This window comes from Lonchura striata, chromosome W (assembly GCF_050655825.1).
Source record: "Lonchura striata isolate lonStrDom1 chromosome W, ASM5065582v1, whole genome shotgun sequence".
NCBI lineage: Eukaryota > Metazoa > Chordata > Aves > Passeriformes > Estrildidae > Lonchura > Lonchura striata.
In genome coordinates, this window is record NC_140743.1 from 43,213,679 (window position 1) to 43,235,750 (window position 22,072).

The 22,072-nt window shown below is 44.7% G+C and overlaps 1 protein-coding gene across 10 annotated transcripts in view; it reads left to right on the forward strand.

Moving 5' to 3' along the window:
* The window catches only part of LOC146763239 (E3 ubiquitin-protein ligase NEDD4-like), an 84,641-nt gene that overhangs the window by 20,169 nt on the left and 42,400 nt on the right, over window positions 1-22,072 (forward strand). For 5 of the 10 annotated variants that reach the window (XM_085571367.1, XM_085571362.1, XM_085571359.1 and 2 more), the window contains 3 exons: window positions 8,221-8,294; window positions 17,822-17,903; window positions 21,414-21,452. Coding sequence is in view for 5 of the 10 variants with exons in the window: in XM_085571362.1 (XP_085427488.1) it covers window positions 8,221-8,294; window positions 17,822-17,903; window positions 21,414-21,452 (195 nt within the window). In the remaining 5 variants the exon portion in view is untranslated. Of the gene's footprint in view, window positions 1-1,794; window positions 3,900-7,254; window positions 7,743-8,220; window positions 8,295-13,155; window positions 13,303-17,821; window positions 17,904-21,413; window positions 21,453-22,072 lie in introns of those variants that run through there. The other 5 variants (XM_085571369.1, XM_085571368.1, XM_085571363.1 and 2 more) reach the window with 5 other exon arrangements.

Below are 22,072 nucleotides of genomic sequence, written 5' to 3' on the forward strand. Positions count from 1 at the left end.
TCTACTATGGGATTTGTCTTTCCAGCCAGGAGGGGCTGTGCTTGCTCCTGCTCAGTTCCCAAAATCTAGTCAGCCTTAAGCCTGGATTAGTATGGCTAAGTGACTGAAAAGTTTTCTTGTTCTTTGTGAGACACCAGTTCTTGGGTGGAAGAGCCTACTAGCCCTAAGCTATCCCATTTATATGACAAATAAATACTCATAATGAACAAAAAGAGTCAAAGCTTTGTCAAGGGCTGCTGTGTTTGTAAAGTGAGCAGGAAAGGAAGGGGGAGAAGGAGGTAGAACATGGTGTGCAAGTAGGTTGGAAATTGCAGGACTACAAGCAGGATCCAAAAGCCTGACACGTGATGTTTCTGGTGGGAGCAGATCCCTTCCCCATTGACTTGACCTTTTCACTGGTTTGAGTGGCTGATTTTTCTCCCCTGATCTGGGCAGGGGCTGTAATGGAGTGATTCTTCCCCCAAATGTGAAATTCTTGAGGAGCAAAGCCTTAATGGACAAGAGGTACTGCTAGAGGCTATGACTTATTCTTTTGAAAAATGAAACTTGATCAAGATGAAGAAGAGAAGCCAAAGGAGTGAACTGCTGGAGTGACTGACAACACCACTCGTTTGAATGTTAATGTGTTTGGAAGAATTTTTTCACCAGGGGAGGTTGGAAACTCATATGGTAACATTAATTATTAACTGCAGCCAAGAGCTGGAAGATCTCATTTAATTTCTGGTTGGATAATAGGATGATTCATGCAACAAAACAAACTGTGTCAGAAAATGAAGTGTCTCTGAAAACTGACATTCCCAACTTCTGCTCTGAGCTAAAGGTACTGCAGGTAAGCTATTACAACAGCTAAAAAGTGAAAAGTACAGGCTGAATTCCTGCAGATGTCAGGCTGCGATCCACAGGAATTAGGAGTTACTGCCTTCTCCAGTCTGAGCAAACCTACCTCCGTCAGCCTCTCTGCTTCTGCCCCCAGCACCCTTTGCCCTTGAGGCACGAGTAAATCCGTTTTTGCAGCCTCTGTGGAACAGTAACAAGAGCACTGCCTCAATCAGACACTGTTAAAAGAGGTGACTTGTGGGTTCTGGTGTCCCGAAGTAATTGCAATGTAACCAGCTCTTTCCTCTGGCAAACACTTCTCCCAGCCTGGCTTGTCCCTGCCAGCTGTGTCCCTCACACAGGGTTCCTGAGCCTTGTGTCTTTCTGAGGCTGAAGAAGTTCAGAGGAATTTCAGGTTTTAGGAGTGACACTGGCATTTTCTTCTCAGTTGGCATCGTTTTCCTGTTCTCAAGGTTTTTCCAGCAAAGCCTGTTTAAGCAGCTCCCTGTCTCATTTTTCTCCAGGTGAAACAGCCAGTGGTGCAGCTCTGGGCTGTGGGTGTGTGCCGTGGAATCGATCCCTGAAGTTATCTGGGTTAGAAATGAGCCTCCAATCAGAGTTTATTGTTCGATTAGGGTTTTATTGTATGTGTGTTTTGTCATTAAATAGTGCAGCCACTGATGGTTTATGGTCTGGAATCATTAAATATCTATATAAAGAATATAGATCGTGGTTACATAAACATGTTTGTGTGATCCGTTGGCAACTAGCTGGGCTACTGGAGTGAATGCAGCTCAACTTCCCCCGTTTGATACGGGAGCTCTGCGTGCTCTGCCACACCTTCCGCTAGATCAGGTTGCTCCGAGCCCCGCCCGGCCTGGCCCCGAGTTGGGAATAGCATTAAGCAGAGGAACATCGCTGCTGAATTGGGGCGGGGAGTACCGGGTATGTTTGCTGCTCGCTGATGGAGGCTTCTGGATATGTCGGTGCATTTTTGTGGGGACCGCTTGGCTAAAATACAGCCTTACACTGCATTTGTGTGCCATTTCACGTAGGAAAAATGAAGATTATTGTATTAAGTGTAAGGCATAATTTTTCACTTTAAAAAAGTTTGAATGTTAAGGGCGTAGTGCATTTCATGAGATCAAAAAGACACCAGTTCAAGATGTTTAATTTTTTTTTTTTAATAATTAAGATACAAATGTATCAGAGGTTCACTTAGTGAAAGGTAAAAACCTTTGTGTTGTTCTGGAGCAGCTGCTGAGTGTGCCATTCCAGCCGAGGAAAACATGGATATATTCCCTTTTCTTTAGAGTCTGAAATAGGACCTAAATCACTATTGTAAAACATTTACTATTTTTCTGTTGTATGAGCTTATGAATACCATAGTTCTTCAAACTCTGCAGTTCTTTTAATGCTTACTGGTGTTTGCTTCATTTTGTGATTCCTTCTTTGTGAGAATCCTTGCTTGGCCAGGAGTGTTCTGGAGGACCAGGTATGCTCCATGAACTGACCAATGCATTTCAGCCAGGAGGCTCTTTATGATCCAAACTGTATAGCCTTCTTTTGTCCAAAAACTTTTAGGTTTAGTTGCTCTAATTTTGTGATCTGTTGAGAAAATAATGGGGTTTTTACAAATACATTGCATCCTGCAGCGAGGGTTGAGAACTATGGATAAGAGAAAGAGCAGTTTGATTTACTCTTGGATTTGGTGAGGAATGTGATGAACACATGCAAGGACAAAGTTCTGAGCTGGGTTCCTAGGCTGCTTGTGGTGAAGCTGAAAGGAGATTTTAATGTCCCTGCTTGAGCCAGATGAGTTGTAACCGAGTGACCTTTTAAGTTTGTTTTCTGTGCTGAGCTTGCAGAGGAGAGTGGAGATTTGGGTCATAGCCCTGGTGCATGGTTTTGTTTGCATTGCACAGCTGAGATTTTATCAAACACTGTTGGCAAAATTGCCACTGACAATTTCAAGATTGGTAAGATACTGCAGGAATTATAGGGGAGGCTTTCTACATTCTGTTGCTATGGCCTTCAGAAAGTCACTGTGATGTCCTCAGAGATCGAGCTGTTTCCTTGGGGTGCTCTCAGCTGCCTTTCCTGAGGGTGATGGTGACACCTGTCAGACAGGGCACCCCACTTGGATTCTCCTTCTTGGGCTGCCCATCATTGCTTGATGTTAGGCAGGTGCCAGTCAGAACAGGATAAGCCAATTTGGGAATATGCAAAAGGGTGATATGGAATTGCTTCCTGAAGCACTTTTTTTTCCCCACTCAGCTGTATGTGGATTGGTTTAATCCACCAAATCAAAGTAAGAAACAGCACAACTCTTCTGCCATTGAACTTGGTTTCAGTTGCTGGGAGATTTAGGAGAAGCATAACATGGTTACTGGGCTTGCTGTGGCTAACACTGGCCCTTGAGTAAGTGACACATACTTGATTTGGCTTTGGAACTGCAGATCCCGGTTGATTTCCCCCCCCGAAATGGGGAGATTTAAGAGCGGTGTGTGTTAGGGTGATTGTGTGTGTGTAGCTCACACAGGATGCTGTGTGTGAGTTTTCATTCAGGAAGGCAGAAGTGCCACAGTTAAAACATTGAATTAAAGGTTTGTTGTCTTTTCCATTTAGATTTGTTTTGCCATCAAAACACTGACTTAAAGATCTGTTATCTTTTAGTATGTTATGTTTTGCAAACTTTGAGATATAATGAAACTAGAGATGAGGCGCTAAGCGGGTGAAACCAGATTCACAGAGTCTCTACTTGCAGGTAACATTCCAGTGGGATCTGGTTTCTCTACTCGCAGTTAGTGGAAATTTACCTCGCTGGCGCCTATCGTGGGTTGGAATCAAAAATGTCTCTACACAGAGAGAAGGGAAAAAAATAGCCAGGCTGAACCCGACCGACACTCCCCCACCGTGACTCAGGTGAAGCGCTCTCCAGGTGAAAGCCAAGCTCGCTGGCCTTTCCCCTCGTTGCCTTGCCGACGGTCATTTATTGCGGCCGTCGCTGAACTTCCGCGGGTGTGGGCGGAGGCGGCGGGCGAGCAGCGGTGCCTGGCGGAGCTCTTGGCGCGGGGTCCGCGGTAAGTGCAGCGCTCGGGGCGGGCGCGGAGCCTGTGCCGTGACTGCAGGGGCACGCCTGGCGTCCCACACGGGCTGCGTGCGGCTCAGGAAATAGGGCCGCAAAAATCCTGCCCGCCGCGGGGTGTTGGACTCGGGGACGGTTTTATATACGTTCGGAAAAACACGTTAAATGTTCGATCTTGCTGGTCTGCGTGACAGCTGTTCAAATATTGGTTTGCATTGATCCAGCCGTTGTGCCTTTCACACTTGTCTGTTCATTTAAACGAGTCAACCTTCTAATTTTATACCCCCATCGATTGTTATTTCAGCCTGTTCTCAATGCCTATGCTACACGTGTCATGGGATTGTCTGTCCTGTCGGAAGTTGACATCTGCAGCTTTCCTTTTTGCACCATGCTGGATTGCTGTGGATTTCTTTTCTGTGCATTCAGAGCATACAGATGTGTATTGCAAAGCTTGTTCAGGTTGGTTTTACAGCGCTTCTGTGTCAGTGTATCTGGTGCTGGCTGAGCTGTGTCATCTGGATCACCCTTTGAGCGGGCGTTTCACCCTGCCTGTGGGGGAGAAAGCTTAGGACACTGTGTTTGGCCCTCATTCTTTCTGCTGTCACATCTCTTCTCTGAACTCCCCAGCTCCAGGGTATTTTACTAATCCAAGGGGAGAACTTAATAAGTTTTCTTTATGTGAGTGCTTTAATGGGTCTTAGAAATGACTTGGCTTTCCAGAGCAATTAGAGAAAGTGAATGTGGTGTGTGTTTAACAAAGAACTAACAAAATGTGAACAAGACAGATAAATACACATACAAAGATCTCCTAAATCTGGAAGTACATCTGTTTTCTGTTGAAGCTGAGCTCGCTGCAGTTTTCTTTCACCTTTTCTGAGGTGAACTGAGGTTTGTTCACTGTTGATGAAGTCTGGGTTTTGATCTATAATAGGCTTCCAGTTCCACAGCTTGGTTCCACCTAAATAAGCTGAGTCCTCTGAAATGTCACCGTGAGCTGCGGCTAAGAGAACAGAACCTGTGTAGAGGTTATCTTTCAGCAAAGAGGAGAAGTCTGTAACCTTTGCCATGTTTTGGGAAGGCAGGAATATGTAAGCTTCATGTTAATGATTGGACAAAGCAGCAGTCGGTGTGGACGTGAGGCGCAGTGGAGCTCAGCACTAAGAGGTAACCAGGCCCTTCAGGGCAGGCTGCTGCAGCAGTGGGGAGGCCGTGTTTGGGGGCAGGACAGGAGCGTGGGCAGGGACAGCTGTCGGAATGTCCACAGGGAGCTGCCAAAATGCTCCCGGCCCCACCGCCATCCCCACGCAGCCTCACATTCCCAGCAGCCTGCCAATGGATTGAGGCCCAGTGCTCAGGATGGCACTGCTTGGAATTCCCACTTGCGCTCTGCACTGTAGGTGCCAGACCCAAGAGAGGCAGGAATGGAACTGCAGCATCAGCCCTGGGGCTGCACTGAGTGCAGCCTGGCCTCTGGAAGCAGGAGCCACCCAGGGTAGGGAGTGGCAGCGCCTGGAGCACCTTCCAGGCTCAGCATGATCCAGACAAGGTTGAAATAGAAGAGGACCATGTCTCTGTGGGATGATCTGAACTTCTCTTTCCAACTATGCTTCAAAAAGCAGCTTAGTGTATGTGCTTTACAAAACACAGGGAAATCAGTGGAACACAAAAATTGCAGGCAGGTGTTCACTTCCTGCACAGAAGGTGTCCAGCAGGGTGTCCGTGGTCGGTCAGCCACGGGTGCTGGAGGAGGCCCTCGTTCCTGTTCCCTCCCTGCTCCTCCCCAGGGGGCCTTGCTCCTGCCGTGTGTGTGCCTGGTTCCCTGACTCGGGTCCCTCAGAGCTGTGCTGTGGCTCTGATCAGTCTTGTTACCCTGCTTTTCTTGCTCTTGTTTGTTTACTTGAAAATTAGGACTCCAGCTGTATGCTTATTATCCTTCAGCCCCACTGTCTGCCCTGTCGGATCCCCACTTCTTAATCCTCCCAGTCTGTCTCATTATCCCATTCTCTGCTTGTGCTGGGGATCCCTTTATTATTTTGGGTTTGGATCCCGGGTCTTCTCACGCAGAGTTCTTCTGTGGTTAGTGATCTCTGTCATTGTGCCCTGGCTTTTTAACAAAAAACGACCAAAATCCTAATATTTTTGTAGAGTCTTTTCAGAGAGGGCTGGGTGGAAACCTGCATCAGGTAATTGGTGCTCTGTGAGTCTCAGGCTGTGCCCAGCCAAGCAATCCTTTATCTGATTTTTTGGTGGACAATGAGGAGAGCTCACCTCGCTGTTGCTGTAATAATTTAACTTATTTTTTACCTAGACACTGCACGCTTGGGAATAAAGGACGAAATTGTGATACAAGGAGTCAGCAAAAGTGAATACGTGTGGTACATATGGTAGACCTCATCACTAACTGAGGAGGTGGTTTAATTTTTTTTAACATTGCATATGTATGTGTACATATTTCATGCATATGAAAATTGGAACAAACATTTGCAAAAGCACTTGCTCTGCTTGTTAAATTGGAATATTGAGGAGAGGCTGAGAACCTCCTTGCAGGGCGGGTCATAGCTTCTGGGATCCTTAAAGTGGATATGAGACTTCAGGTTTTTGAGAATCTGTTTAGATCGTCTGGAGCATCATCCCTTTTATCTTGCAAAACTCAATTAGAGATCCTCCAGTAGCAGGACCAACTCCTGCATTTTTTTCTCTTTTAAAGATGGTGGAGGGATTGCTTGTTTGTTTGTGCTTTTCTTTGGTTTCTTTTGAATCAGTTAATATGCAGAGGTGCCCTCAGTGCAGGAGGAAGATGTCACTCTAGCAAAGTTGTTGTTGGACTTTGCTAGAGGGAATCTGAGTAGCACTGTTAATATAGAAACAGCTATTGCAACTTATCCTCTAGTTGTCTAGTTGTTGTTTTCCTCCTACTTCAGTCTGAGTTTTTGCTCGTTTTTTTCTATGCTGTCTTCTCTTACTGCAGAATTATCTTGATCACAGTTTGCAGGTTCATTGCCTTTTGTATATTAAAACTGCTCTAGAAAACCAGGCACATGGTATGTAGGAAAAAACTTCAACATCCACTAATGTGAGTCCACTGAATTGTTCTTTTTCACATGCTGTTTTGTTTACCTCTCAGGTAAGCTTTGGGCTCTTTTGGGGAAAAAAATCCTGATCTCTAATTAGAAAGTGCCTTGTGGTATTAAGTGGTGCTGGGGAGAATACCAAACGCCAGGTTTACAGGAAGGATTTGTCTCAAGTGTTGTTTTGCTGCAGCCCAGTTCCCCGGTCAGGACATGTGCCAGCGTGGAACTTGCCCTGCAGACAGGTAAAATGGTGCTGTTGTTTTCTGAGTCCTCTCTGTGCCTCCTTCCAGAGGGGTGTGTTGGGCTGCCCAGATACGGCTTTACTTTGGGACTGGTCCTGACCTTCCTCACAGTTGGAAAAATCTGTGCCAAGACAGCTGACACAAAGCTGTGTCTGGCTTTCAGCTGCCTAAAGCAAACAGACCAGGAGAAGCCTGTGGGAAAGTGTAATTGTTTTCTAAACAGGCTTCAAGGAACAGAGTCTCAAGTTACTGTAATAGAATCCAGTATCTTGCAGCTCTGCGGGGCTTATCAGAGGAGAGAAGGTATCACTGATATGGGGGACTGCAGAACCTGTTTCTGTAGAAGACTTTCCACGTTTCATTTTGGTGGCCTCTTTGTGTTGCTCAAACTGGGTGAAAAAAACAAAGTGAAACAAGGCCATTTTTACTGATGTTGCTCAGGCGCTTCATGCTCCAGTGATGTGCAAATGCAGGACTTGCCATCTGTCAGTGAACGCTGATTTTGAGCTCTCCGCGTACACCAAGGTGGTGAGACAGGCTTAAAAAATTCTTTTTTAAGTATTTCTTTTTAAACTGTGCAGCCTTGATTTTTGCACTACAGGCATCTCTCATTATTAAAATATTATGAATAATTCCCTTGTGTTTGAAGAGCTTCAGTGTCAATGCAGAATGAATTTGTGGCATATGGATCACTCAGGATGTGAAATGGCCCTGTTCAGCAAATACTCTTCTACTTTTATTGCCATTATTGCTACAGTATTATTGCTATGATGTTATTTCTGTTATCTACTCTTACTCTGCCTTTATTGAACTCTTAACAGCTCTGACTGGAGTCGAATACTCCTCATGGTTGGATTCAGATAGGCCTTCCAAGAGGCGGTTCTTTTCCAAATCCTCCCTAGGAGAGAATCCTAGGTTAGCTATCTGCTAACCTCTTGCCAGCTGCTGATCTTCAAAATGGCCTAGAGAATAAACATTGAACCTGCTTTCTTTTCTGTCGTAGGAGGAGTCTCGCATCCTCCGGGTGAAGGTGGTTTCTGGCATTGATCTGGCGAAGAAAGACATCTTTGGAGCCAGGTGGGTGTTGTGCACCGTCTGTGATCCTTGGAACATGATCGGCTTGTCAGGGCAAGGGCCCTGCGAGGGCTGCAGTCCCTGCAGGTGCTGGGTGTGCGTTGGCGCAGCTGCTAACGCAGCTCTGGCTGCTCGTGCCCGCTCCTGCCCTCCGCTCTGCGAGCACGGGGAGCAGCTCAAAGCCCAGGCTTGCAGAACCCAGCCAGCTCATAGCAGGGGGGAAGAAGCTGGTTCTGAAGCTAAAATGAACCCAAACCCAGTAATTTCCTTTTTCTGAAGGTTAATTCAGCCTTGACATTCCTGCTCTCTTAAGCCTAAGCATGACAAAATGCTCTACTGCAAATGTTCCAATCTACGTAGAAGGGTTTTATCTGTTTGAAATTAGTAGTATCAAATCTTAGCTTTTGTTGAGGTGACTAATTTCTTAATGTATGAATGAGCCTCCCTGTGGGTTTTCCTGTATTTATTTAATGATGCTTACAAGTTGTTTGTTAGCTTGTGTATCTAGCTTAAAACTACATGAAAGCAGCAATTAAAAGTTTAGTCAACTTTAGTATTTTGGGTAAAATTTGCAACAAGTGTCCCTTTGGTAGCTGTGTGCAGAATATGGTATGCCAAAGCTTTTTTATTTTCTTTCTCCAACTGTGTTGTTTTGAAGAGCAGTTTTTGATGCTGACCATAATAAGCAGCATAATTTTTATCTTTCAAAATACATGAAGTTAAATCCGAGTGTAGTTAGTACTAAATCCTACTGATGTGGCCGTTAACATATTTTAAGGAAATCGGTCTCAAGTCAGTAGGATTTCCATATAAACAGAGTTAAAAACATCTTCCCTACATGTGTTTTAAATTTTGTTTTAATCTTTCAAATGAGCTAACGTACGTCATTTGAAACACGATGGTATTGCAGAGCTGCGGCTCCAGCAGCTGCTGTGCCTCTCCTCTGTACGGTGGAGCTGTGCAGGGCTTCAGACTGGGGCAGTTACCGTGTTCCTGACTGACTGTGAAGGATTAGCTACATGGTGTACATTGTGTTTTGCATCTCAGTGGACTGTCCTGTCCTTTATAAATCACCTTTACCATTATAAAACACTGCCTGTGGGCTTGCAGAGTCCAAAAGCCATTTCCTTCTTGATAAAATCTAAGGAAAGTCTCTTACAGTGTAGAGCACTGGAGAAACTTGTACTTCTGAGGATTTTAACAGTAAAGAAATCTCAGTGCTCTTGAGTTTGCTTTTTTGGGGTTCTTTTTGACTTAGGAAATAATTTTAATAGCAAGTAAGGATATCTTGGGACACTCAGGGGAAACCACCTTGCTCTCCATAACACCCTGACAGGAGAGTGCTGCCAGGTGGGTGTCAGACTCTGCTTCCAGGGAGGAAAGGGCAGGACAAGAGGAAAGGGCCTCAGGTTGTGCCAGGGCAGTTTAGGTTGGGTGTTAGGAAGAATGTCTTTCCCTAAAGGGCTGCCCAGCCCTGGCACAGCTGCCCAGGGCAGTGATGGAATCCTCATCCCTGCAGGGATTTAAAAGCCATTTAGATGTAGCACTTGGGGGCATGCATTTGTGCTGGACTCGGTGATCTTAGAGGGTTTTTCCTACCTCATGGTTTCATATGATTCTCCTAATAGTTCAAAAATTTATGGAATTTCAGTTGCAATGACACAAAGCAACTAGAATGCAGAGTGGATTAGTAAGTGTGAGCACCCCGAGGTGATGGTTAAATGTGGGGCATTTCATCCACATAGGTGCAGTGGAGGTGGGCACAAGAGGCTGGTTAGTGTAGGTGTCAGTGAGGGTCTGTAACCTGCTTTATATTTTGCCCTGTAAAATTACAAGTCTGCGATACGTACTGATGGTGGACTGTAGATACTGCAGACTGCGATTTTGTGAATTTAGTGTCCGCTTGCATGTGTGAATGTTTGACGTTTATTTCCTTCCAAATTCTTAACTGAAGTATCTTAATAAATATCGTACAAGAATCCAAGTAGTGGCTGAACTCAGATTGTGTGTATCCCATAAGGGTACAGCTGATGGGGTGCATTAGCTACTGTATTTTGCCTTCTAAATCATGAAGTAAGTGAAAATTGTGGCTGTTTGGAAGTTGAAAATGTAGGGTGCTTTTCAGTTAAAATTGCCGATGTTTTTCATTGTCAGGGAGCTGTGCTTCCAATGGCATAGGAGTTAGTTTTGGGTTGCCTCTACGTTTATTGCTTTTACCTGTTCTTTCCTGAAAAGCCCTTTTTCTGGTTTGATTTTGTGTGTCCAGGATCCATGATGGAGCTGAGCTCTAGGCTGTTGGTAGGATTGTAAGTCATGCTGTATGCTCCTTTTGTGAGCAAGGCTGCTTGAAATGTGGCTGAATTCTTTATTCGTGTGTCCTGTCGCTGTGGTTTGTGATGGGAGGAGAGCACATGTGGCTGTGGCTTTGCGGGTGACGAAGATGGCAGATGTTTACCCTGTACCTGTTCTTTTAAGTCTGCTATCACTTTTCTAGTCCACTTTGAGTTATGGTATATCTGGTTTTAGCTATTGGAAAAACTGTGGTGATAGCTGTACCCCTGGAGCTATCTCCCCCAGCATGTGTACTGCCTTGGAACTGGATTGGCTAACAGCCTGTTCCCCTTCTCCTACTGATGGCTCCCCCATGAGCAGAGAGAAATCCGTTGACGGGAGTTGCTTTCATAAATTAATCAAACTATTAAAAAATAATCTGGCTCTTGAATGCCTCTTCAGCACTTGCATGTGTGCCAGAGGGAGAGTGCTGTGTACGTCCTGGCCGAGGGAGGCCCTGGAGGTGGAACAGACCTGCGACTGAATTCCCAGAGCCACTTGACTACAGGGCAGTTACTCAAGTAGGGGAGAGTTCATACTCTGTTGCTTTTTCCTTTTTCTAGCTGATTTGCATTGGAAGTTTGTCCAGTGTAGTGAAAACGAAATGTTATTAACAGTGTAGGAAGGGAAAGAAACCAGCTAGCACCATGGCTTTTGCTTTCTCTGTGGAGTGAAGTGTGCTGCTATAAGAGCCGTGGGGCGCGGGGAGCGGCCGTGGGGCTCAAGGAGCGGCCGTGGGGCTCGGGGAGCGGCCGTGGGGCGCGGGGAGCGGCCGTGGGGCTCAAGGAGCGGCCGTGGGGCGCGGGGAGCGGCCGTGGGGCTCAAGGAGCGGCCGTGGGGCGCGGGGAGCGGCCGTGGGCCGTGGGGAGCGGCCGTGGGGCTCAAGGAGCGGCCGTGGGGCTCGGGGAGCGGCCGTGGGGCGCGGGGAGCGGCCGTGGGGCTCAAGGAGCGGCCGTGGGGCTCGGGGAGCGGCCGTGGGGCTCAAGGAGCGGCCGTGGGGCGCGGGGAGCGGCCGTGGGCCGTGGGGAGCGGCCGTGGGGCTCAAGGAGCGGCCGTGGGGCTCGGGGAGCGGCCGTGGGGCTCGGGGAGCGGCCGTGGGGCTCAAGGAGCGGCCGTGGGGCTCAAGGAGCGGCCGTGGGGCTCGGGGAGCGGCCGTGGGGCTCGGGGAGCGGCCGTGGGGCGCGGGGAGCGGCCGTGGAGCTCGGGGAGCGGCCGGGGCAGTCGCTGAGATGGGCGCAGTCGCTGCTGGCTGCAGAGCCAGCTGTGTGTGCCTGCCTGGGAAGGAGGCCGTGTCTGCAGGCGTGGCCAGTGTAGGAGAGGTGCTGGCACAGGGAGAGATGAAAGGCTGCTCAGCAGGAGTATGCTGGATAATCGATAGTTTTATTTGCGAAACCGTAATGTTGACGCTCATACAGGTGTGTGAACTGACTATTGGGCTGCAGGGTGGGGTGCAGCGTATCGGTGTGCCCTTTACATCGGCGCAGGTGTTTGATCTGCCCGGGGCCGGCGAGCCCGGGGCCGTGCCTGGCAGCAGAGGGCACCCGAGAGTTTCCGCAGCGTCCGCCGCGAGCCGGTACCTGACGGCTTCCGACCGAATTAGGCGGTCCCGTTTTGCACCAAAATCAGCAGCTTTTTACCCATCTCTACAGGGTATGGTCTTTAGGATGCACTGGGTATATATTTCAGGAGCTTTACATGGAGAAATGCTGCTTTTTCGAGAATGTGGTCTTGCTACTTAGTAAGAGGACTTCGTAATAATTACTGACAGTTAAAATGTCATAGTGAACAATAATTCTCATCAGATAATTGCTTAGTGGAAAATTTCCTTTGTACAAATACAGAAACATAAAGTGTTTCTTGTTACTTGAAAAAAGGAAGCTTCTATATTCAGCTCTTCAACTTTTCCTGCCTGCCATCTACTGTGATCTGTGAGTTTACCTGAATCTGGTATCTTTAAAAAAAAAAGAGGCATGACAGTAAAATCACCTAAGGAAAATATTTTGGTTTTAAATATTTAAGGAAGAACTACTGCGCTGAGCTTTTCTCTTCCAAAAGCCAGGTGTCATAGAGTTCTCTCTCCTTGTCCACCCCCGCTGGATTTTGGAACTTGTTAAGATATTTTGGGAGTGTGAAATGGCATAGGAAGATCTATGCATACATCAGTCCCTTAGCTCCAAGGGCTGATGTATGCATATTCTGTTAAGAGTATTCATTTAACCCTTGCAAAAAAAAAAAAAAAAATGGCCTCAGGGAGGGGAAAAAACCCATATTTACACTTCCATCTGTTTTGGAAGATTAAAATATTCTTTATGCTCTGGGAGACTTCCAAGAGAGCAAGAATACAAAAGGAATCCATCTCATTACCCTTTATTAGAACATAACATGGTAAAGGAAGGTGGAGACACTGGAGGTGGGGTTTGAGGTATAATTTTTAACTCCTTTTTTCACCCACAGGCACTTCTTCGCAGCTGTCTGTGATGTGAGTCATTATCTCTAGCAGCTCTTCGGTAAAGCCTTGCTGCACTTCTTTTAGAGTCAGAAGTGTGAGCCTTTCTTTGCAAAATAAAACGCTAGAAGGGAAATCAGAGGTTTGTACAATGACTCTGGGGTATGGAGGAATGAGATTTTGGGATGCTTAGGCACAATGGATTGCAAGTTTGGCTTTGCGATGAAGGGTAAGGTAAGGTTGTTTTCTTTTCAGAAGCTGATGTTCCTTTATCCTCGTGTGATTGGACACTTTGTGTCACAGGATATGAGACTTGCATGGCAGTGAGGTTAAAATCTTCCTTCGCTTTGAGAAAAACTCTTAATGGGTGTTACTCAGTACAGGCAGAAAGATGAAACCCAGAAGGCTTGTGCTAAAATAAAACCAGGGAGCAAACACAGCCAGTGTGCTCTGGAGCATTCCTTGTAATTAATTGCTGTGTATCTTATTGTACTTCTCCTTACTGTGCAGGAGTGGGGAAAGTCACTGGGGGAGTGGTTATTGGGATAAAATGACAGCGACTGTAAGGGGTTCTGCCTTACAACGTTGTTTTTACTGCTCTCCATAAAACTTGGTTAGAAGTATCTCATTAGAATTCTTATCTTCTTTGATGATGCATGTTTTGGGAACTTGTTTCCCTCATTTCTTTGGATCTAAAAGTGACTAAGCAAAATATTGGAATTAAAAAAAAAATTTTGGAATTTTTTAAGCTCCACTAAGTGCATGCACAGACGGAGTTTCTCCTAAGTGTGTTTAAATGATTCTGAAAAAATATTTCCAGGTTCATGGAATTTCCTCTTGCCAAGCATAACCTGCTTTTCAGCCCAGATGTTAACTGGTATCCAAGGGCTCCCATAATTTTGTGGAGAGTTACTGAGATGAATGTTTTTGAAGACAGTGTATGTTACTGATCTGAATTTGTAAGTGGTGTTCTTGAGGGCATGTTGTGTGTAAAAGCACATTCCCTTAGCAGAGCCCGCAGTGTGCAGATTTACTGGAGTGTCCGTGCGGAGCAGAGCTGAGTACTGGGCACCTCCTGAGTACTGGTCTGCCTCCCTACCTGGCCACTGGTGGAAGGATCCCCACTGCAGGCAAACCCAGAGCCCTCAGGCATCCCAGGCCTGTGGGGAGGAGGTGCTCTCAGGTCTTCCCTGGTCTTGACAGAAACCTGAAGGTGGTCATTTTGGGGCTGTTGAAACATTCAGCTTGTCTCACTTAGGAGTACGAGGAGGCACGTCCTTAAGGGCTCAATGAGGATGTTGTTCTATGTGTGCCTGTGCTGAGGAGCGTGCAGGTAGACTGGATGGAGTGAGGCTGGATGAAGTTTAACCGATAGCCAAATAGTGGTCCCCTCAAGACCAGGGAAAGAATCAGATTGGGATGTGGCTTTGAGGAAGAGACTTCTCTTCCTTCATGTCAGTGTGCTGGTATTTCTGCAGCCGGAATTACAGGAGCTATTGATCAGTTCTTTCAGATATGTGAGGCAGAAAAGGTGCAGCACAAAGGGAATGGTTCTGTATTTCTTACGGAAGCAAAATTATCTTTGTGCAAGACTGTTCCAAAGAAAACTAGTCGGGCTATTTTGAAATGCAAAGTTTGCTTGCATGTGACAAGCCTGGCATTCACGCACTTGCATAACAAGTGTTACTAAATTTTATATGTGGGGAGGAGGTTTCAGCTTTTAAAATAAAAATAGAGCCATGTAGGCCTTAGCAGTTCCATTGTTCTTTCACATATGCCTGTGCTCTCCACCCCCTTCTTTTAGAGCTTAAAATAAGTAAATAATACATCATGTCACTGGCAGAAGCTAGTTTGAGACTTGCTTTCAAAACTGTTTCAAAAGTATAGAGCAAATGCGATTTCAGACTCAAATGAACAAATGGGACACTGTTCATGGGCCCACCAGTTTCACACTGCTCTAAAGTAATGTGATTTTTAAAGGAGGCAAACCCAGTACTTTTCCTTCAGGTGACCTCTGCAGTAAGTTTTCCTAGCAAGGTGCAGAACTGTTAGTTCTGTAAGTCAGATACATGATGTTCTCCATGTAGTTTGTTGGGGGGTTTTTTTGTGCTCTCAGCAGGTGTCTCATTTATTATTGTCTTCTGTCACCTGAATCATCATGATTTCCTTCCTTTAACACATCTGCAGACACTGCTGTGACACAGGAGTCTGGTATTTTACTCCTTGTCTTCATGTCCGTTTTGTTCCAGTTTGTGGATAAGTTTTCCAGTGACTTTTAAAAGACCAGATGCTGTATTTCACTCCTTTGAAAGTTTTACTCAATTTTACTGGTTTTCCTGTTTTTGTCTAACAGAACTTCTGTGTTGGTACTGATTTTCCCTTGCAAAGATGCCGCGTTTATCTGGAATACTTGCTGTTAGCTGGATTTCCGGGGTGCAGTTAACCACTGTAAAGTTCCCTCAGTGTTTCTACTGCTGCTTTGACATGTAGTGTCTGTTCTCTGGGCTCCCAATTACTTTGTTTTGCTGTTGTAGTTATATTCTTAATTGGGGTTCTGCCTTCTTCCATTCTTTGCCCATTCTCTGATTCCTTCACCAGATTGCTCAAATACAATGTGTGCTCCCCAGGAAGTCTCAGCTGGTGTGTTATTTTCCTCTGCACTTGTTTCATTTCCCTGGTAGCTGTATGGATCCCAGGAGCACCGGCTGTGTTACCTGCGGGGCAGCCACAGAGCACAGAGCCACAGAGCAGGATCCAGACCCCTGCGTTTCACCTGGAGCTGCTCAGTTAGTGGCACTTGCAAACTAGACTGTTCATTTGGTTGTTGGAATCTGAGCCTGATAAGTAATAAGTTTCTTAAAAGCTTTACAATGCTTTTTATTTACTGGCTTTTAAACATAAGAATTTTAATACTAATCAGGTGCATTCTGGTCACTGAGAGCTCCTGTAACTGCAGTGTGAACTACTGTCTGACTCTGTGGATGACCTCTGTGTTCCCCATGGCCTGTTGGGGCTGGGAAGGGACCTCTGTATCCCTCATGGCCCGTTGCCTTCAGCTGGAACCCCTTCTGTGCTGTGTTCCCGTGTAAGCTCTGTGCAGAGCTGCTCGGCTGCTGGGGGTGGGCAATCTGGGGTGCAGAGCAAGTGGCCGTGGTGCAGGGCTGTGTGAGACAGTTCCACCTGGGGCAGTGTCAGCTTTCCTTGGTCTCCAGTCTCCCTCCAGCTACGTGTTCGTTCTAGGTAAACAAACTCAGGTAAGTAAACAGTCTCAGTTATCCAATCATTTGGGTAAACTCCAGCTTCACCTTCAGGACCAGGAGCTTGGCTGCGCAGTCAGTCTGACTTACGCTGTCCCACTTCTACAGCAGGCAGAGATGTCAGAAGTCTGTTCAGTAAAGGCAAAATTTCCTTACTGAATTTTGTAATAAACTTGATTATTCTCCAGTTATCTAAAATAGAAATAGATTTTAAAAATAATCTTTGCCACTGTGCCACAGTCTTCATTTTCTCTAGGCAGAAGATTCATCCAGGGTATTTTAGCACTAAAAAATTGCAGTATGTCTAAGGGTTCCTGAAAAGAGCATTGCCCAAGTATGGATCGATAACCCAAATCTGAGAGGATAATTGTAATATTAGCAGGGTACATCAGGCAATTCAAAGCAGCACCATCATTTCTTTATAATCACAGTGATGCTTTGTTTTCTTCTAAACCTTGGTGCTTAATGCTAAACTTAATTGCAGATTAAGTAGATACATTTATGTGCATCTACTGATAGAAAATCAAACAAGATGTCTTGTATATTCTTGTTTCCACCTTTGTGGCATTTTATATTCGATACATGGAACATCCAGTATAATGAACACGCAAGTGCTGATTGTTCTTGTCACAAAATAGTTCCTTACATTCAACAAGTATCAGCATTTGAATGATGTGGTTGGTAAATCTGAGTGTCTGGTGGTGTTGTGAGTGTCTCTTGATGCTTTCAAGAAACCTTGGGTCATCATCCAGCAGAGTGTGCTGCAGCCTTGAGAGGGAGCACCAGAGCAGGTCAGGGTCCTGGATTTACTCAGGCATCCTTTCCCCCTTCACGCAGAGCCTCTGCTTGGGTTCCGCCTCCTGACACTGTACCTGTGTGAAGTTCATCTGTTCCTGCAGGATGCTCTTTCTCCTAGTTTAGAGCACAGAACCATGGAATGGTTTGTGTTGGAAGGGGCCTTAAAGACCATCCAGTTCCACCCTCTGCTGTGGGCAGGAGCAGCTTCTACTAGAGCAGGTTGCTCTCTGCCCTGTCTGAATCAGTGCTGATACTGTGCGGCTCAGTTTTATGGTTCAAAACAATTATAACCACTGCTTCAAAGTTATTCCTGTTGCACTTCCTGTCAGCCTCCAGGGGTTAGGTGCAGCCAGTCTCTCCCAAACCCCACGGCTCCCATTTTTCCCTGCCTGCTTTTAATGGAGTGCCACGGGCATACTTGTGGGCAGGAGCTGTGTGAGAGCAGGCAGTTCTTGTCCCCAGCAGGGACAGAGCTGCAGGGAATGATTTCTGCTGTTACGGGCAGGGTTGGACTGAGCACATTCAAACACTCATTTCAATGTGTCAGTAGCTTACTAGAGTTCTGAGCTTTCCCTGAAGAGAATTCCACTAGGAGTGTTTGGAGGTGCTGTTGTTACCCAGTTAAATGAAAATTTTCTTCTGCAATGTTCTTTGGCTGTACAGCTGTAGGCCATTAAATCTGATGTCTTTTTTTGCAGTGACCCGTATGTGAAGCTTTCCTTGTATGTAGCAGATGAGAACAGAGAACTTGCTCTTGTGCAGACAAAAACTATCAAAAAGGTACGTACAAGCTCTTTCTAATTCCTGGCTTTGGAAGGATTAAGAACACTGGAACACAATTGTATAACATAATGCAGCACTAATTAAAATCGTTACATACATGTCTAGCAACTGGATAATGCAGTTGTCTCCTAACCAAAATCTGGGAACAAGTGCCTGCACCTCAGTGTGTCTGGCCTGGAGACAGCACCTAATGTTGCATATTGTTCACTAAAGCTTGGCTGCACCACTCACAGATTCTTTTTTCAAATTCATATTTCTGTCAAAGACACGGTGGAAATAAAGGACTGAGAAATTGTGCTTTAATTATCATTTATCTGACTTTTAGCAAAAATGATAGTTCTGTTCAGAATTTCCATTTTCAAAATATTTTTATAATGTGGGAATTTAAAACAACTGGATGACAGAAGATATGCTGTAAGAAAAGCTTGGGATTTCTTACATTTTTAATTAGAACCAAAATTGAGTTTTATTTAATTTTTCAATTTTAGTTCATGCAAACAAAATGCCACCAGGGGATAGTTGTCATTACCAGTACCCTAAGATTTTGTAAGGATATTGTTTTTTATTTTACTGGTATTGGTAAGAGAGATAGGTATTCATTACTGGTATTGGCAGAGAGGAAAGTAGTCATAAGCTGTATGAAAAGTAAGTGGAAATAATGACTTGTCATTTTTTTATGGAGATATTTAGAACCAACAGAGATTCACTTGAAATCATGGCTGCAAAACAGAATAGTGGGGAGAATTTTGTTATTGAAAACACGAACTGGAATGACGCGGTTCTAAAATCAGGACATTGGGTGATATGAGAAAGCCACCGTGGAATCCTAGTGGTGTGGTGGTGTGGAAGATCCAAGCAGAACTTGTTCCAGAACCAGGGCATGTTTGATGTGGAAAAGGAATTTTTCAAAGACTTCCTGGTTAGCCATTAGTGCTTGTTTCATTCCCAGGTCTCCACCTGCCTTTTTTCACTGTCAATTAAAACCCAGACATTCTCAGTCATTTCTGTAATAGTGGTATTAACTCATCTGTTGGAAAGTTCTAGTTGGTAATTTCTGCTTTGAATTGTTAAATTTCATCTCAAGGCAGAGTTCTCCCTGTGCAAGTTGCAATCATCTCTCTCTTTTGTAAATAGAGAGATGATTGCATTATTACCTTATCTCAAATTTGAATTAAAATCATTAAAAAAATACCCCAAGTACAGTTGATCTGAGGAATGACTGACAGTTACCTCCTTCAGCTCTGTAACTGTGTTAACCTTTCACAAGTTTCTCATTTTTCTCCTCATTTTTTGTTCCTCATTTGAATGGGTAACTTTGTGCAGCACTGCCTTGCAGGAGTGCTTCTTGGACAGCAGAAGGAACTGCAGTGTCCCCTTTTCGTTCTCCTTTCCGTGTCCTGTGCTGTTGTCTGATCTGCACAACTGGACTCTGCTTCTGGAAGTGCTTCGTTACAGCCAAAAGGGTTAAATGCACATTGTTTTCTTACTCTGAAAAAATAAAGTTACCAGAAGAATGTCAGCTATATATGGCATGACCTACCTAGGTTAAATTTCTGAGATTTTTTTTGTTTCAATTTATCTCCCTCCATAGGTTAATCCAGCTGTAAGGTTTGATTGATGCTTTGTACTTCTTTTTGGAGCTGTATTTGGAATGCCCTGCTGGAAAGGTTCTCTCTGAAGTAGGGAAAGCTGGATTTGCTGTTTGCTGGCTTTGATCCTGTAATGTGGTCAGTGTGTTCTTTAAATACCTGCTAGAATTTAAAAGTTCACATGCAGATTATCCAGTTTCTTCAATTTCTTCACCTTGACTGCGCTGAGCTCCGAAGACTTCTACCTTTCTCATATGGAATATTAAAAATAGTTTTCCATCTCTGAGAATGCCCAGTCTCCCCATTGAGCTCCAGTGTTCAGGAGCATCACTTCTCTCCATGTCTTCCTTTTCTGTGTATGATTAAATGAAAACCCTTTTTTAAATACCCGAGGAAGGTCTAGCTCAGCTTGACTCCTGGCAGTCCTTTATGTGTGCTGCGCTTGCCCTTTTTAGGATGTAGCTCTTTGAGGTTGAGTTTTTGTTACTGTTTCCTTGCTCACATCCTGTATGGAGCTATTCCTGCAGTTCTTTGCTGGCACTCAGATAAGTTTGCACTTTCTGACTCTGCCCACTAAGAGTGGGACCTGTAAAGGTGGAACAGTTTTCCAGGTGAGTTACCAGGCATTTACCAAAGACTCTGCTGCCTCATCCATCAGATTTCCCTGAATTGTGTGGTTAAGCAGCATTAGGAATGAATGGATTATCAAGTGGGCAGTAGTGCCCTCAAAACCCGTGTTAAACCAGTGCTTTGTTTGGTAAATTGTACATACCCTCTCTTGGCAGCAGCAATAGCATTTGATGAATACAAGTGTTTAAAATGTAACTTTTCCTTAATGTAATGTAAATTTTCCTTACTGCTTCATTTTATTTTTTACTGAATACATTGTGCTCCTTCAGGGAAAAAAGCTGAAAGTTTCTCTGCTCCCACAAGCCCATCATTGATTCACCTACCCTTTACAGTGGTCTATTCCTTCAAGGAGTACTTCCTGCTCTGCCATGAGGTCCTCTATTCCCATTTTGTAGTGAGATGCAGTGTAGTCAGCTCCCATATCCTGCCTGTGAGGAATCTATTGGATCTATAGCAAGGAGTAAGATAAACAGCCAAGATTCCCCATCTCTGCTAGAACAGAATTGTCGTGGGTGTAAAGCCAATTTCTCCTGTCAGCTCTGCCCGTAGATCTCTGCTGTGTGAGAGCGTGAGGGAATGGTTTGGCATGAGCACAAAATCATTGGGCGTATTGTCCAATTGTTTTTATACTTACTCAAGCTTGAATTGCCCAAATTACTGTTTGTACTTCTCATCTCTTTTGTGTCAATTAATTATGTCATGTTTGAGCTCACTTCAGCTGGCAATATGTATGAACGTTTATTCTGTGCATTTTAGTCAGGTTGTTAAAATTAAAATCCTTGGGCTGGGAGAACATTGGAAGAGTATCTTACCTGTTCCCAGGAATAACCTTTTCTTTTGGTTTTACTTTTGGTTTTTTTGGGGTGGTTTTATTTTTTTTTTTATTTTTTCTGTTTATTTCACAGTATAAATCTGAGAATATTCTTGGAGCCCTAAAGTTGCTTTTGTGATTAAAAAATACTTTTTTTCCTCATCTGGGTTTAAATGAATCTTGAGAATGAAATGTTCTTCAGATTTTATTTCTATAGGTTCTCAATGATTTGTCTTTTAATCATCAAATTCTATTTATATTTAATGTCTATTTTAGGGTCATCTGACTCACATATCCTCTCACATTTGGTTTACTCAATAGAGAATCTCTAGATGGCAATGTATTTTTCAATTTCTTTTATTACATGCTTTTCTTTCTCTTTTATTTCCCTAGAAAACTGTCACTTGCATGTATGTTGTTATAATTGCACACCAGAAAACATTTACGTTAGATGTAAATATAGTTACTTTTTTACAGACGCTGAACCCTAAATGGAATGAAGAGTTTTACTTCAGAGTAAGTTTCTCTTTATTTGTGGTCATTATTAGAACATGTACAGCTAATGTTATTTTCTATTTGCATGTTTACTCCAGAGACCTGCTTGCCCTGATGTACTTGCTGTTGTGTTTCTGAGGGGATGGAATGCTCAGCAGGAATTGGCTTGCAGGTTCCTTAGAAACTGTTTCCCAACCTGCAATTATATAATTGTGAAGGGCAGTCACTTTGCTACTCGGTTGCATACAACGTTCTTCCAAGGAATAGTTGACTTGTGACCTGTAGTGCAGCTGTAGCTGTGACAAAAGCGGGTCAGGTAGGATTGCAGGGGTTTCAAACATTACCCTCGAGCAGTGCCTGAGGGCTGGTGTGGCAGATGGGAGCTCTGGGACAGCAGTGCCACCAGTGGAATGTTCCATGCACAGGCCTCACTGCCGTGGGGAGTGCTTACTGGGACACCTGCACCAAACAGCTTTTCTGGGGTTTGCAGCTGAGTAATACAGATCTAGAGTCTTAGGAAAAGGGAGTGCACAACCCTGCTGCAAAACCTCTGGTGTAGTTCACAAATGCTCTGTTAAAACATCTTGAGTGTCCTCAGCAATAACGGGACCTGTAAAGTAATTTAGACACTATTTTGTGTG